The sequence below is a fragment of the Artibeus jamaicensis genome, unplaced genomic scaffold (assembly GCF_021234435.1).
Source record: "Artibeus jamaicensis isolate MK-2021 breed Jamaican fruit bat unplaced genomic scaffold, CSHL_Jam_final contig_465, whole genome shotgun sequence".
In the NCBI taxonomy this organism is placed as follows: Eukaryota; Metazoa; Chordata; class Mammalia; order Chiroptera; family Phyllostomidae; genus Artibeus; species Artibeus jamaicensis.
The window spans coordinates 15,764,571-15,777,424 of record NW_026521843.1 but is presented as its reverse complement, the minus strand read 5'-3'; the positions used below and the strand labels follow the sequence as shown (position 1 = coordinate 15,777,424).

Here is a 12,854-nt window from a genome sequence, read left to right as displayed (position 1 = left end):
GTGTTCACTGAGGGGGGAGTGCACCGAATGGTGCCCTTCTTGGCCTCACCTGGTAGGCTCTGGTGATGGCCTCCAATCTGGCCAGCTCTTGGGAGTTCTCCCGAGGGGTCAGCACACAGTTACAGAAGACACTGTGCAAAGAGAGGGAGGCAGGGGGCCCAGCCAAGGCTCCGGTCAGGGGCTGGTTCTGCTGCACAGGGCGGCTCATCTGAGCCTAGGCTTTAGGGGCACATGTGCTGTGAGGCTCTGATGCGCATGCCCCGGGCGGGTTTCCCCCCTGACACGGGGACTGGCAAATCCCCAAGGGGGCCCTGTCACAGCAACAGAGGACCAGTGCTGGCCTGCAGGCCTGGGCCCAAAGCACGGCATGCTGAACGAGTGAAAATGCCATGTTCAATTTTCTTACATGAAATAGAAATGCCCCCTCTGGTACTGGAGCTGGGATTTGGGGCCTCCAGTGGCTCATGTCCCCAGACAGCTCCTTAGTTGACACTAGTGCCCCATGGCATCTTTGCTTTGCTTAGGAATTACTTCATGCTCATGAAATATACTTCGTGTTAAAAGAGACTTTATCTCTAAAGCACTCGGGACAGTGTCTGGCTCAGTGAGTTCTGTACAAGTGTTTGCTCAGTAAGCAAATGTACATATAAGGTACTAAGAATAATATAACATATACCCACATAACTGCTCACCCAGCTTAAGAAACAAAATCCGAGCCTGAAGTTCCCTAATTCACTGCTGCTGTGACTAGATTGCACGGATTCCTTCCTCACCTCTGCTTCGGTTTGACGCCCCCGCCATGTCGTCCCTGCACAGGCTGGGTGACACTGTCTCTCAAGTACTGGCCTTTGCCCCAGCCCTGGCCTCTCCCTCTGGGCTCCCCCGTAACACGCAGGTTCCTGCTGACACCCTGACGTTAAATAAGGGGTGGGGCACGGCTCCAACCACCTAGGCAGAGGTGGTCCTGGCTCAAGGACCCCTTTACAGACTTGGGCACATGGACAGACCAAGTCACAAAGACCCCGAGGAGCCATGGCTGCACAAGCTAGACCAGGATGGAGGGCAGCCAGCACGGCCTACCTGGCCTGCTGCACCGGGCACTTGTCTGGGCTCCCCAGGAACACCTGCCGCATGACACTGGGGCTCATGAAGTCCACAAGGTTGACCAGGGCTCTGGGCACCTGAGGGCAAGATTGCAGGTGAGAGCGGGCTCCGGGGGCTCCTCCCTCCAGCTGTCTCAGGGCCCTGGGAGGTGGGAACAGGTTCCAGGGTCCCCGTGGAATGTCTGCACAGACGTGCCCGAGTGGAGTTATGGGGAGGCGTCCACACTGGGCCACCCTAGGACCCTGTGGGCCGTATGCACCCCGGGGCTGCCATGTGAATGGCACCTCCTGGAATGGGACCGCATGGCAGACCCAAGTCTGAATGCTGAGAGCTCAGCCCCATTCAGCCATTGGTTAGTGAACCCAAGTCTGCCAGCTTTAAATTTAGTGGGACAGATGCCCACTTTGGCAGGACACTAGCCCTTGACTAACAGTGCAGAGCAGGCCTGGGGATGCAGCCCTCCAGAGAACCACCCGGTGGTCAGAGGACAGCAGTGGCTCGCCTATGCCGAGGGTGGGGACAGAGCCCATTGCTGGGCACTGGATCAGAGAAGGGCTTGCTCTAGACACACTGTGTGGCCCAGAGTACATTGCCAGCTGCTGCCACCAGAGAATGTCCCAGGTAGTGGTGGTGTAAGGACAATTAGAGCCCACACTGCTTCTCTTCTTCAAGCCTGAGATCCTTCTGGGCTGGTTCCAAATGCAGTGAGCTGCTACCACGCACCTCTCTATGCAGGATGTCCAGGGCATTGCGGAGATGGGCAAAAAAGTTGGCTGCAGAATAGAGATTCTGGGAAGAGACCGAAGGGAGAGGAGGAGCTGGTTAAGGGGGGGGACCGGGGGCAGTTACAGGTCCCTCCCCCGACCCCTGGCTCCGGCCCCGAGGCCTTGTTCTCCCTCTGGCCTCCAGCTGTCCCTAGCTCATCATGCCAGAATCTGAGATGAACAGTTGACCACCCACTGTTATAAAAGATGGGCCAGCCAGAAGACTGGCACTTTCAGCCAGAGCTGTAGTTCAGGAGCAGAAAGTAGAAAGTCCTCCTTCTTCCTGCCCGACGTTCACGATGTTTTTTATTTCTGAGTGCTCGGGGATGCTAAGAGAGGGAGGCAGAAGCACCACTGGTCTGGTACCTGCCACCTCGCACTACCGGGACGTCGAGATAGAGCCAGAGACCTGAGGGGAGTGGGTAAGAAGTGTGTGCACGCACACACAGAGGTGTAGTTGTACAATTCTAGGGCGGACTTTAAGGACTGTTTTCAATGAGGATCTCCAAGGCCTGCCTACAGGTCAAAGTCAGGGGCAACCAACAGGCCCGCCCCGCCCCTATTACCGAATCTGTGCAGTAGTCACATAAGTCACTGCCTCCAATCTGCACCGTGATGACCTTCCAGTCCTCGTGGAAATTTACTCCCTGCACAGGAGGAGGAGGATGCTTGATGATCTCCACAAACAAGCAAGCAAATAAAAAACGCCAGCTCTAGGAAATCCATTTAACCCTCTCAGACTTCCTTCCCCACTCGAAATCATAGAATCAGAATCTCAGAGCTGAAAGAATTTTAGAGGTTTATTTATAGACCACAGAATCTTAGCACCAGAAGGGACTTTCAAGGTCATTGTGATCAGCAACAAATGTCTTCCCGTTGACACAATCTCCTCCAGAAGGCCTCCAACAAGGGCTACCCTACTGCCACTTGAATGCCTCTCGTGACAGGGGACTCACTGGTTTCATGGTAGACTTATTCATTTGGGGACTTTTGTGGGTTAGAAAATTCATGTTTAAGAGTAACCATAAATCCGACTCACCTGGTCATCTTTCATCCTCTGTACCAGAGTCTGGACTTGGCCTGCAAGTTCCCTGAAAAGGAGGGAAAATCAGTCCTGTTCAGGAACAGTGCCTGGCCTTTTTCCCCTAAAAGGTCTGAACTAGAGGCTTCCATAGCATTAACCTGACTGCATGAACTGGTGGAGACCCTGAGGCCAAGGGACAAGGAGTTACTTCCCCATCCTGGAGAGTTATTACAACAAATAATTCTCTGAAAAGCCAATTGTGTGTTTGTCCTAAAACTGTAATCAAAGGTACAGCCAATGGTATTTGTCGCTTGTAATCTCCTTTCTAGAACGACACGTGCGAAGTGTCTTTGAGGATTCCATCTCTGAGGGACTGGTTTAGCCCCTGAAGTTAGATCTATGAAGGCTTTAGCATGCTTCTTCTTTTCACCTTGGCTGCTGGGAAGCTGAGAGTTTGATGCTCAGGCACAATAACGATAAAAATGCTCAGACTGATGAGTCGCTTCCTCTCTTTCCCCGCAGTGGCTGTGATTTTTTTCTTAAGTATGGGCTAATTGTGTTATTTTTGAAATAAACTTATCTAAATGCTTCTTGCAGAAAGAGATGGTGAATAAACATACTCTGTCCATGTGCCAGGGTTTGTAATTCACAGAAGGACTAGATTCAGGCACCCTGAGCTCCCCAATGGTCCAGGGCCCTGTTTCAGGCCTGGGTGGGATGGATGCACAGCACAGTGACTTGCTGCCCCAGCGGCCTCTACGGAGGGAGGTTCTGGCTTGCCCATCCATTTGTTTGGCACACTCTGACCTTTTGGGGGAATTGCCGCTTGTAGGGCTTTGAAGAGGGTGATCTCTCTAGCTCCATCACACCATGGTAAGTTTTAAAAACTGGATGAGACTGGTCAGCTATTCGAATGATCAGAACATGGTGCACATGAAAGTGAGGTCAGGAGTTCAGCCTTTAGGGTCACTGTCCTGTCCAACTTCCAGCCTCTCTGCCTTAGCGACAGGGGCGGCCAGGGAAGCGAGTGGTGGGGAACCTCTCAAATCATCGGTGCAAATGGATGAATGTGCCCTTTGCACATGGAGAACAGTACCGCAACCTTAAAGGGGAGTGCCTCCTATAGCCCCCCTTGACCCCCCAAATGCCGTACTCAGCCTTTGCTCCAGGAACAGCCTGATTGAGGGACGCATTTGTGCTGTTGGCACTACCGGTGCCCAGTGCGTAGCCTGTGAGATAGCTGTTAAACTTCCGAAGGATATCTGGAAGAGAAGGGGGCGAACAGGACACGAAGGGCTTAGGACAGAAGGCCAGGGACCTTTTCTGGTCTGGGGTCCCCACAGGGGGGGCTATGTTACCATTCTCAGGCAGCCCAGGGAGAGGCAGTACAGGGCATGCCCAGCGGGAGTTGGGGCCCCTCTGAGTTGAAATGACTGGATGACAGGGTGGGCCAGGGCAGCAAGAGTCTCAGCTCTCTCACTCTCTCTCTCTCACACACATACACGCAATTCACAGAGAATTGTGCAGAGAATCCTCACTACCTCATTGGATTCTCTCTGCATGCTCTGGGCCAGCGGAAGAAACCTGAGGTTCAGGATGTTTGGTGACTTGCCCTAGGTCACCTAGCAAGCACATCGAGGGGCCAGGGCTTGACCCCAGGTCCCTGGGCTCCAAATACAGCATTTATTCCACCCCCTAAGCCACCCATCCACGGGCCTCTCCTCCCATTTCAATGGTAGTTGGAAGGAAGATGCTGTTTCCTCCTTTCTTTGCTGAGAGGCGCCCTCAAGCCCCAGGCCCGCAGGTTACTTACTCGGTAAGGTGGTCACGGTCTCCAGGGAGCCGTCTCCTCCTGCACTGTAGAGGGTAAGTCAGTGAGATTGAATCAGTACATAGGCTTTTCTTAGCTCCCACACCATCAGCACCTGTAAGTGGTTCCAGACCCATCTCTGTGTTTGAGAGAGTCTGAGAAAATATGAATCCCACAGTGGGTCGGTTCCCCCATAACCCAGGCAAAAGAGAGCTGTTTCTTATCTCCACCAAATCAGGAGGGAGAGTGCTTAGCCGGGATACACTGGGTGCCCAGCCAGGAACAGCACTCTCTACAGAGACCTAGACTGATGCGTGGCGGAAATCTCTCTCTGAGCCCATTTTAGAGTGAATAGCTCTAGGAGAAAAAAGAGAATTATACACATAAATACGAGGCAAAAAGTTAAGGCCTCATTTTGACCAGATTTACGTGCAACATGAAAGAAAACAGATCCACATCAAATAGCTAATCTACAGGAGACCTGCCAATTAACGTAATTCGTGTTAATTACTCCATGAGCTCAATGGCTGGGCTTTAGAGAAACACAGAGTGGATGCTTCATAATATTTGTTCAAGGACTTTCAGTAATGCCAAGCTCAACTCCCAATTAACCAGACAAAGAAGTGCATTTGGGAGGTAAGTAAATTTTATTTCAGTACTTTGAACAGTGCCCGACAAGACAGTTTATTTCGGCTGAGGAAAGGCAATGCCCGAAGACGGGTGAGCTTTGTGACTGTCACCGGCCACGGGCCCTCCCTCTGCAGGCCCCTGCTCACAGCCGCCCGCCTCCCACCCAGCGAGGTCCCCTCTCTCCACTTCGTCTTTTCTGGAGGAAGAGGCTCAAATCACATTTCCAATTTATTTAGAATCGTTCATTGCTGAGCGTTTCTCATCGAGAAGCTTTAATGACTTCAGAGAATTGCTTTCCTCAGACTAGCCCGGTACAGCGATTTTTCAACCTTGTTTCACCTCGTGGTACAGTCACACACTAATTAGCATTCTGTAGCACACCAAGAAATACATTATATTTTTGATGATTTGACAAAAAAAATAGGTATAATATTGACTCATTCACACTGAATGGATACTGTCGTGCTGACAGTTGTGTTTTAAATTGACAATCTAAGGGAAAGGCAGTCAGTGCCCCAACTGGACAGCCAGGTGCAGTTTGTTTTCAAAGTTCCTGCTGTGCACCGGTGGAAGGTCACTGCCCTGGCATGTGGACAGTTCCCAGGGGATGCGAACAGGTATACGAACAAAGAAAGCATTCTGGGATTGAGGGAAGCACGTGATCAAACAGATACAATTTTTAAAAACTTTTTCCATTGCAGGTAATCTCAGAGCCTCTCATAAGCTAAGATGCATGTGATGCCCCGGAGGAAGGACACAGTAGATAATGTTTCCAAAAATACAAAGACTTTTGCCTTCTTCAGCACCGCGGCTGGGGCTAGTGTTCCACAGAACGAACTTTGGGAAACATTAGTCTGTATGTTCCACCGCGTGTCGAACTGTCTCCCCTACTCTGACCCAGAGCTTCCGTTTTTAACACATGGGGATCTGGGGGCAGGCATGTGAAACATTTAGAACAAGCAAAGGGTTCAAAGGGATAGCAGCCTTTGAATATAAGGGCTGTGTATATGAGCCATTGAATACAGAGGCTGAAACATTAGGCCTCACTGGACTTCACTTGGAGGAAGAGACAGAGCGATGGCTGGGTGTTTCCACTGCAGCCAAGAGAAACCTTTAACCGAAGGTCACCTGCCTGAGTCGGACTCTCAGGGCCTGTCCTGTGGGCCTGTGGGTAAAGTTGGGCAGATGGCCTCCCTTCCCCAGACCGCACCACCGGGCACAGCTTCTCCACCACCCAGTGGCTGGTCCATCTCTTTTCTATCTTTCCTCACTGTGATGGGTGGCCACTGCCTCGGCCAGCTAAGACTGGCCAGCTAAGACTGAACGCAGCTGCCACAACCCCATCCTTTTCCCGGGCTGGGATACGCTCTGCTCTCTCTGTCTCCCTCTGGCTCTTCTGCTTCTTGCAGCCTCAGGAACACCTGGGGCCAAGTGGTCAGGAGGGGAGGCTCTGGGAGCCTGTTCAACCAACTGGGTGAGGTATGTGGAAACCTAGGGGCCATCAGGGGCTCCGCGGCATGCACCCCAGCTCTCAGGGGGTGATGTTGTCATGCTTCCCACGCCCTGGACCCTCTTTGTGGGTGGCTGCAGGCTGAGTGAGGACACCTCTCTCACCCAGGAAAACCTTTCTCTCTGAGCTGTCCTCAGGGCTGACCAGAAAACTGTCACAATCCTAACCATCAGCACTCCCTCTCACTTTCTCAGAAGGAACATTTCCTTTGAATGCACCCTGGGGAGAGGAGGCAAGCGCACTGTTGGCCGCGCAGTTTCTCATTAACACTCTGCCCTCTGGTGGCCGGTTTTGCTCTGGTTGTTGGGAAGTAGGAGCTAATTGCCAGTCACGGTAAAGCAGACGCAAATCTGAGCTTTATTGGGAAAGAAACTTAAGAATGCCCACATCCAGCTGCTCACCTGACACCTTGTATATGGAATGTTCTTTCTCACCCATTCTGTGACCTAACTGCTACTGTGTCAGGACACGACGGGGCTACCACCTCCTCTGGGAAGCCAGGGCTGGGTGTTCCCCTTCCACTCCCAGCGGCACCCAGGCGCCTTTTCCTGCCAGGGAGTGGTTTGCACAGAGAGCACGGGCCTTTGCCTGCGCTTCCCATACATGCCCCTCGATCAGCATCTGCTGCTGTGATTTTGTCGTGGTTACTTCCTCCTGAAGTGTGTCGCATTGTGGAGTTTTCTGTGCAGACGTGTACATACATGTAAAGGTGGAGGTGTGACCACAGACTGACATGAACAAACGCATAGAGACAGGACACAGAGACGTATACACGCAAACGGGCAGGTGAAGACTCAGAGATTTGGTGCTTTTCGGGTGCATTTCATGTTGGATTTGCTGACCCAGGAGCCTGCTAAGAACCCTGGTTTGCTTTTTCTGCACAATTTAAAAAAAGAAAAAGAAAAAGGTCATCAAGAGTAAAAGACCCTCTCCACTCACCACACTCCCACTTTGCAGGCGTAACACAGGTTTTCCTTCCGGAAGCCCTTTCCAGACCTGTCCTTGCTCTTTGTTATTTGTGAATTCACAGGGGACAAAGATCCCCAGTCTCTGGGGGTGAACCCAGGGTGGCCAGGGGTCAAGGGTTATCATTACCTATATGACAGCCCCCGATACTGAGTGGTGACATCAGCAAGGTCGCCTGGTTTGGAGCCAATTCCATTGCCAGCCTTTGAAAACATACCAAAATCCAGAGGAAAATCAGCAAGTCAAAGGAAATGAAGGCTGTCGATGTGCAGGGTGTCTGCAGGTGGTCCCAACACCCCACGCCACACACAAGCAGAACACTGGGCCGGGGTCAGAGGACTTGCACTGGCCTCCTGCGAATGGCAGCTGGCTCCCGACTGCGCTAAGGATGTGCCTTGCCTACCCCACAGGGTTCTTTCAATGACTGAATTGGATTGGGGTTGTGAAAGGGTGTGGAAGACTCTAACGTGCTTTGTGAGCCTGAGATGCTGTTGTAACATCACTATTGGCCTCATGCTCAGTTCATGAGCAACGAAGAACGAGCTCACAGATTTGAGTGGACTGCCGGGGGCAGATTCCTCGAGAACTTCACATTTCTGTTCTTTCTCGCTGGGACAGTCTGTAGGGCACTCTCATGGCTTTAGGGGTGCTGCCATGGAGTGGTCCTCTGGGGTGGCGAAGAGCCCCATTCCTCAGAACTTAGAAGCGGAGCTTTAGCCACAGCTGGGGTGTCTTTGCTGCGTCCTGTGCAGATGCAAAGAGGAAGCAGGTGGCAGGTCTGAGCTGCTTGGAAAGCGTCATCCAAATGAACGGCATCTACGCCATCCTTCTACAGGTAGGCGTAGAAGACTTTCTGAGTCAAAATGACATGTTTTTGTGATTGTTAAACATGTGTTGTTAGCGTACCTCCACTGCCTGAGATAATTCAGTTCATTCCTGAAAAGACTTCCCTTTGCGCACCTGAGTGAGAAAGTGGCTGCGAAACAAGCTGTCGCCGTGTGCTTGGACTGACAGGGCCTGGAGATGGCTGGGCGTGGGGGGAGCATAATGCAGGGCTCAGAAGTGCAGGCCCTGGAGGGAGGCGGACTGGGACCTGAACTGACACAGCCACCCCCACCCCACCCCAGGGACCCTTATTGTCCTTACGATCAGAGAGTCCCCCAGAGCAGCCACGACCTGGATGTCTGCAGGTCTCAGGGAGTGCACTGGAGAGACAGAGGCACACACTTGAGTCCATGGAAAGGAAGCTGCAGTCAGAGTCTACTGCTTCTTTAAGCAAGATCAGAAACCCCACTTGCCTGTGCTCTGGGCCACACAGGACTCAAGTGTCCATGGCGCCCTGGAGGCAGAGGTTACATTAAGACAGGCTTTCCTATAAGAGACTTAATAAAGGAATCCTGGACCTATGGAGAGAAAAGGGTGCTGAGAGAGAGGGAGAAGGAAAGGGGATGGGTAAATGGGTGTGAAGGAGGGAAGGAAGGAAAAGAAGGAAGAGAGAGGGAGGAAGGAGGGAGGGAGGGAGGGAAGGAAGGGAAGGGAGGGAGGGAGGGAGGGAGGGAGGGAGGGAGGGAGGGAGGGAGGGAGGGAGGGAGGGAGGGAGGAAGGGGAAGGACAGCATGGTGGGATCCCACCATTGCAGTGCCAGCAGTCCTGTGGAATACCAGCTGTGACCTGCGTGGACAACCAGATGGGCACTGGACCATCTGAGATGAGGTTCAGGGCCTGATGCACAGCCCATTTAGAGCTGAGTTATGTGTCTCCATCAAGAACCTGGGACACAATCATACCAGGTCTTTCTGGGCTCTCAAGTGCCTCCCAAGATGCCAGGAACTCTCCCGCCCTGCAGGCGCTGGCAGTGATGGCAGAGCCAGGAACCCCAGGACCACCTGAGAGCTGGCTGCCACTTGGGGCTCCCTGGGCACCTGGCCCCCACCTCTGGCCTCGTGAGGTCACACCACAGGGCTAGGTCACTGGATGGGGAGCTCCTGTGGCTCCTTCACTGTGCTACCTTTAAGGGACAAACAATTCCTGGCCTGGCCACCTGGAGGCCTGCTAGATAAGGCATCTCTACAGGGAAGAAAGGGACAAATCAGGGACTTGTCCCAGGTGACCACCCAGACCGCAAGCAAGCACTGGCCATAACTGCATCACTAAGTTACATGTGGAAATTTTGTCAGAACATTCTTGGGCTTCTGAGTCCTTGTGGAGAGGTCCTGTGTCCCGGTGTGTCCCACAGGGCTCACCTGAGGTGGGCGGTGAGGCAGAAGGGGCTCTGTCCTGGCATAGCAGGTGGCTCCCATGACCCTAAGGGCAGAGAGTGGATCTCAGGGGTGGAAGGGACCAAAGAGACTTGCTGAGTGTCAGACACGCAGAGACCTTAACAAACACAGACTCCTGCATACGCCCCACCCCAACAAGGGAAGAGCCCAGAAGGGCATTTAAAGAGGGTTCCCTAGGCAATTCTGAACACCAGCCCCCCTGAGATGTGCTAATGTCGTTCAGACCCCTCCACCAACTAATGCAAGAATTGGGGCATCAACAAAACCCCCACCCCCCGACCCATAGCAGCTTTATGGGGAGGATGGGGTCTCCATCTACGCCCTTGCTGAGGCTGAGGCGTGACTGGCTGGGCCCATTCCGGACTGTTACTCTGCCCTCCACCCTGTCTGAGGTGTGTGTGGATGGACTTTATAAAAGAATGTGAACCCCTTGGTCTCACCCACCCTGTGGGGCAAATCCCAGTTCAAGGGCTGCCCCTGCATAGGCTGGTGAGAGGAAAGAAAGCAATAGGCAGATACCTGGACACTGTTCTTGTAGGTCCTCAGGAATGGCCAGTCCTGTAAAGGGGGGGGCAGGGTGAGCAACCGTAGTAAATTTGGCTTGTTTTCTGCATTGTTCTCTGTTCCCCCACCCTCAAGAGGTGCTGGCCTGGGTGTAAATGCTTGAAACACAGTCAGCCTCCCCGCTCCATGTCACAAGCCCCCTCCTTGCCAGGGTGACCCTGGGGGCTCCTTCCCAGGGTGCACTGGGGCCTTCTCTGCAGCCCAGACCCACCCAGGACCCAATCTGAACCCACAGGAGCATTAGAATAAACCTTGCATTGGCTCCCGGGAATGACCAGGTCTGCTCTTCACCTTCTATGTGGCTCACTGGGGTGGCTGTGTCACCTCTTTCTCGACCCTGGCCCCTGCCAGCAAAGCATCACTTTCTGCCGGCACAAGCCCGTGTCCCTACCCCCGAGACCCCCCTTGCCACTCCATGCCACTCCTGCCCTGTAGCAGCCTGGGTTCCTTCCTGCCCAGGCAAGAAAATCAGGCTCTCTGAGGTCCTGCCTCATGCAAGCCCAGGCCAGGGGGACCCCACTGGGAACACAGAGGGGCTCACAGAGGTGAGGGAGCAGCTGCAGAGATCCAAGAATCTTTCAACCCCACGTGGGTGAACGGGGGGCTTTGATTGGTTTTGTCTTCCTGGTTAATGTCTGCTTTCCCAGCTCCAGCTTCCAAATGACACCCCCAAAACCTCCATCCCAGCAGATATTATTCTGGCTCTCTGCTCCTCGCCCCTCCCATTGTGCCATGGAGACAGCTACATGGAGTGTCTCTCTGTCCCTTTCTGCCCTTGATGCTGTCCCCACCACTAGCCTTCCCAGTGAGAGCTAGATGGTAACACTGGGCTCCTCTTTTGGACTGGAAAGAGCTGTGTGTAGCCCAGACTTGTGCTAGGGCTCTCTGTGACAGAAAAAAAACAGAGGAGCACCCATGGCCTCTGGCCACCAGGGACTGTCATCCATCCCAGTCCACCCGGATGGGACACTGTGGATGGCTCCCCGGAGTCTGGAATGAGTGAGCAGGTGAACAGAGTTGGGGATGAGGGTGAGATCCTGGTAGGCAATGGACTGAGAAGTGATAACAAGACTTTAAAAGGCTGGAAGAGATGCTTAGGTGGAGCCGTTGCAGGGATGGGCTTTTCACTCTACCTCGTTTGGACACACGATATCGATCTCGCTTTCAAAATCATGGCGTGTTGTCTTCTGGCCAACGGGCTCCAGCTAAACCAAGAAGCAGGAAGATGGGGAGTGAGAAAGAGGCAGCAAGAGTGGTAGCCCAGGCCACGGGTCCGGGCTGGGGGAGGGCAGAGGACAAAGGAAATGGGTTGGTTATCGTTGCTGTGTGGGGCTCCCACCGCCTGGACGAGGGGCCTCAGAGCTCCAGCGAAAGCTTTCTGGAGTCCTTTTCTTATCAGAGGGAGGAACATTCTTCCCGCCTTCGTCACCCGCCTAGGTCACCTTACCATATTGGTCCAGAGACCGCTGGCTGCGTGGGCGTGGGACTTTCTGCTGAAGTGGAAACAGTCGGGAGCAAAGAAAGAGCTGTCGGGCAACCCCTCCTGGTCACGGGGCAGACAAGAGAGGCCGAGTCAGGAGACGTCCGGTCATGCAGGTGACACTCAGAAACAGCTGGACGCTGTCCGTATCCCCCCACCCCCACTTGTCCACATTGCTTCACTTACTGAGGTCTTCGGCATGTCCACTTTTTCAAAGAACGGCTGCACGACCACCGTAAAATCTTCCCTCGTGTCATATCGCCCACTCTCAACCAGCTGGTGAGTCGCCTCCTGCGGGAGGCAGAGGGGACGAGGGTCAGGTGCTCTCCGTGTCTGCTTGGTCTCTGTGCGGTCTCCTTCACGGCCAGAGAATTTGACGGAGTCTGGCCTTGCCGTGAAGTCACTCTGTAGCCAAGTCTCCACTGATCAGGAGCCAGCTAGTGACCTTTTAAATTAGCCTCCATCCCCCCTGTTTCCCCCCGGCCCCAACCTCTGCTGCCATCGCACACTTGACCTAGGCCGTGAAAAAAGGAACGTAAGGAAAACCCTGAGGCCACCAGCTTGATCCCCTTTAAAGCTCCTGATTAAAACTTGCGGGACGGGGCAACTTACTTTCTGTCCTACATTTATTCAGAAAATCAAAGGTGAATCACCAGTGACCTTTGCTGCCTAATGTGGCGTGTCCCTGTGGTGTGTCCCTGTGGCGTGTGTGAGTGCGTGGGC

General features: G+C 53.4%; 1 protein-coding gene across 1 annotated transcript in view; it reads right to left on the bottom strand.

The window, feature by feature from the left end:
- The window catches only part of PLB1 (phospholipase B1), a 112,954-nt gene that overhangs the window by 33,168 nt on the left and 66,932 nt on the right, over positions 1 to 12,854 (bottom strand). Inside the window, exons 27-40 of the mRNA XM_053667136.1 lie at positions 12,318 to 12,422; positions 12,099 to 12,194; positions 11,785 to 11,856; positions 10,607 to 10,645; positions 10,052 to 10,112; positions 8,955 to 9,013; positions 7,938 to 8,011; positions 4,706 to 4,749; positions 4,046 to 4,154; positions 2,908 to 2,959; positions 2,435 to 2,515; positions 1,828 to 1,893; positions 1,081 to 1,181; positions 50 to 131 (exon numbers count right to left, since the gene is read on the bottom strand). Of these exons, the coding sequence (XP_053523111.1) occupies positions 50 to 131; positions 1,081 to 1,181; positions 1,828 to 1,893; positions 2,435 to 2,515; positions 2,908 to 2,959; positions 4,046 to 4,154; positions 4,706 to 4,749; positions 7,938 to 8,011; positions 8,955 to 9,013; positions 10,052 to 10,112; positions 10,607 to 10,645; positions 11,785 to 11,856; positions 12,099 to 12,194; positions 12,318 to 12,422 (1,041 nt within the window). The remainder of the gene's footprint in view (positions 1 to 49; positions 132 to 1,080; positions 1,182 to 1,827; positions 1,894 to 2,434; positions 2,516 to 2,907; positions 2,960 to 4,045; positions 4,155 to 4,705; positions 4,750 to 7,937; positions 8,012 to 8,954; positions 9,014 to 10,051; positions 10,113 to 10,606; positions 10,646 to 11,784; positions 11,857 to 12,098; positions 12,195 to 12,317; positions 12,423 to 12,854) is intronic.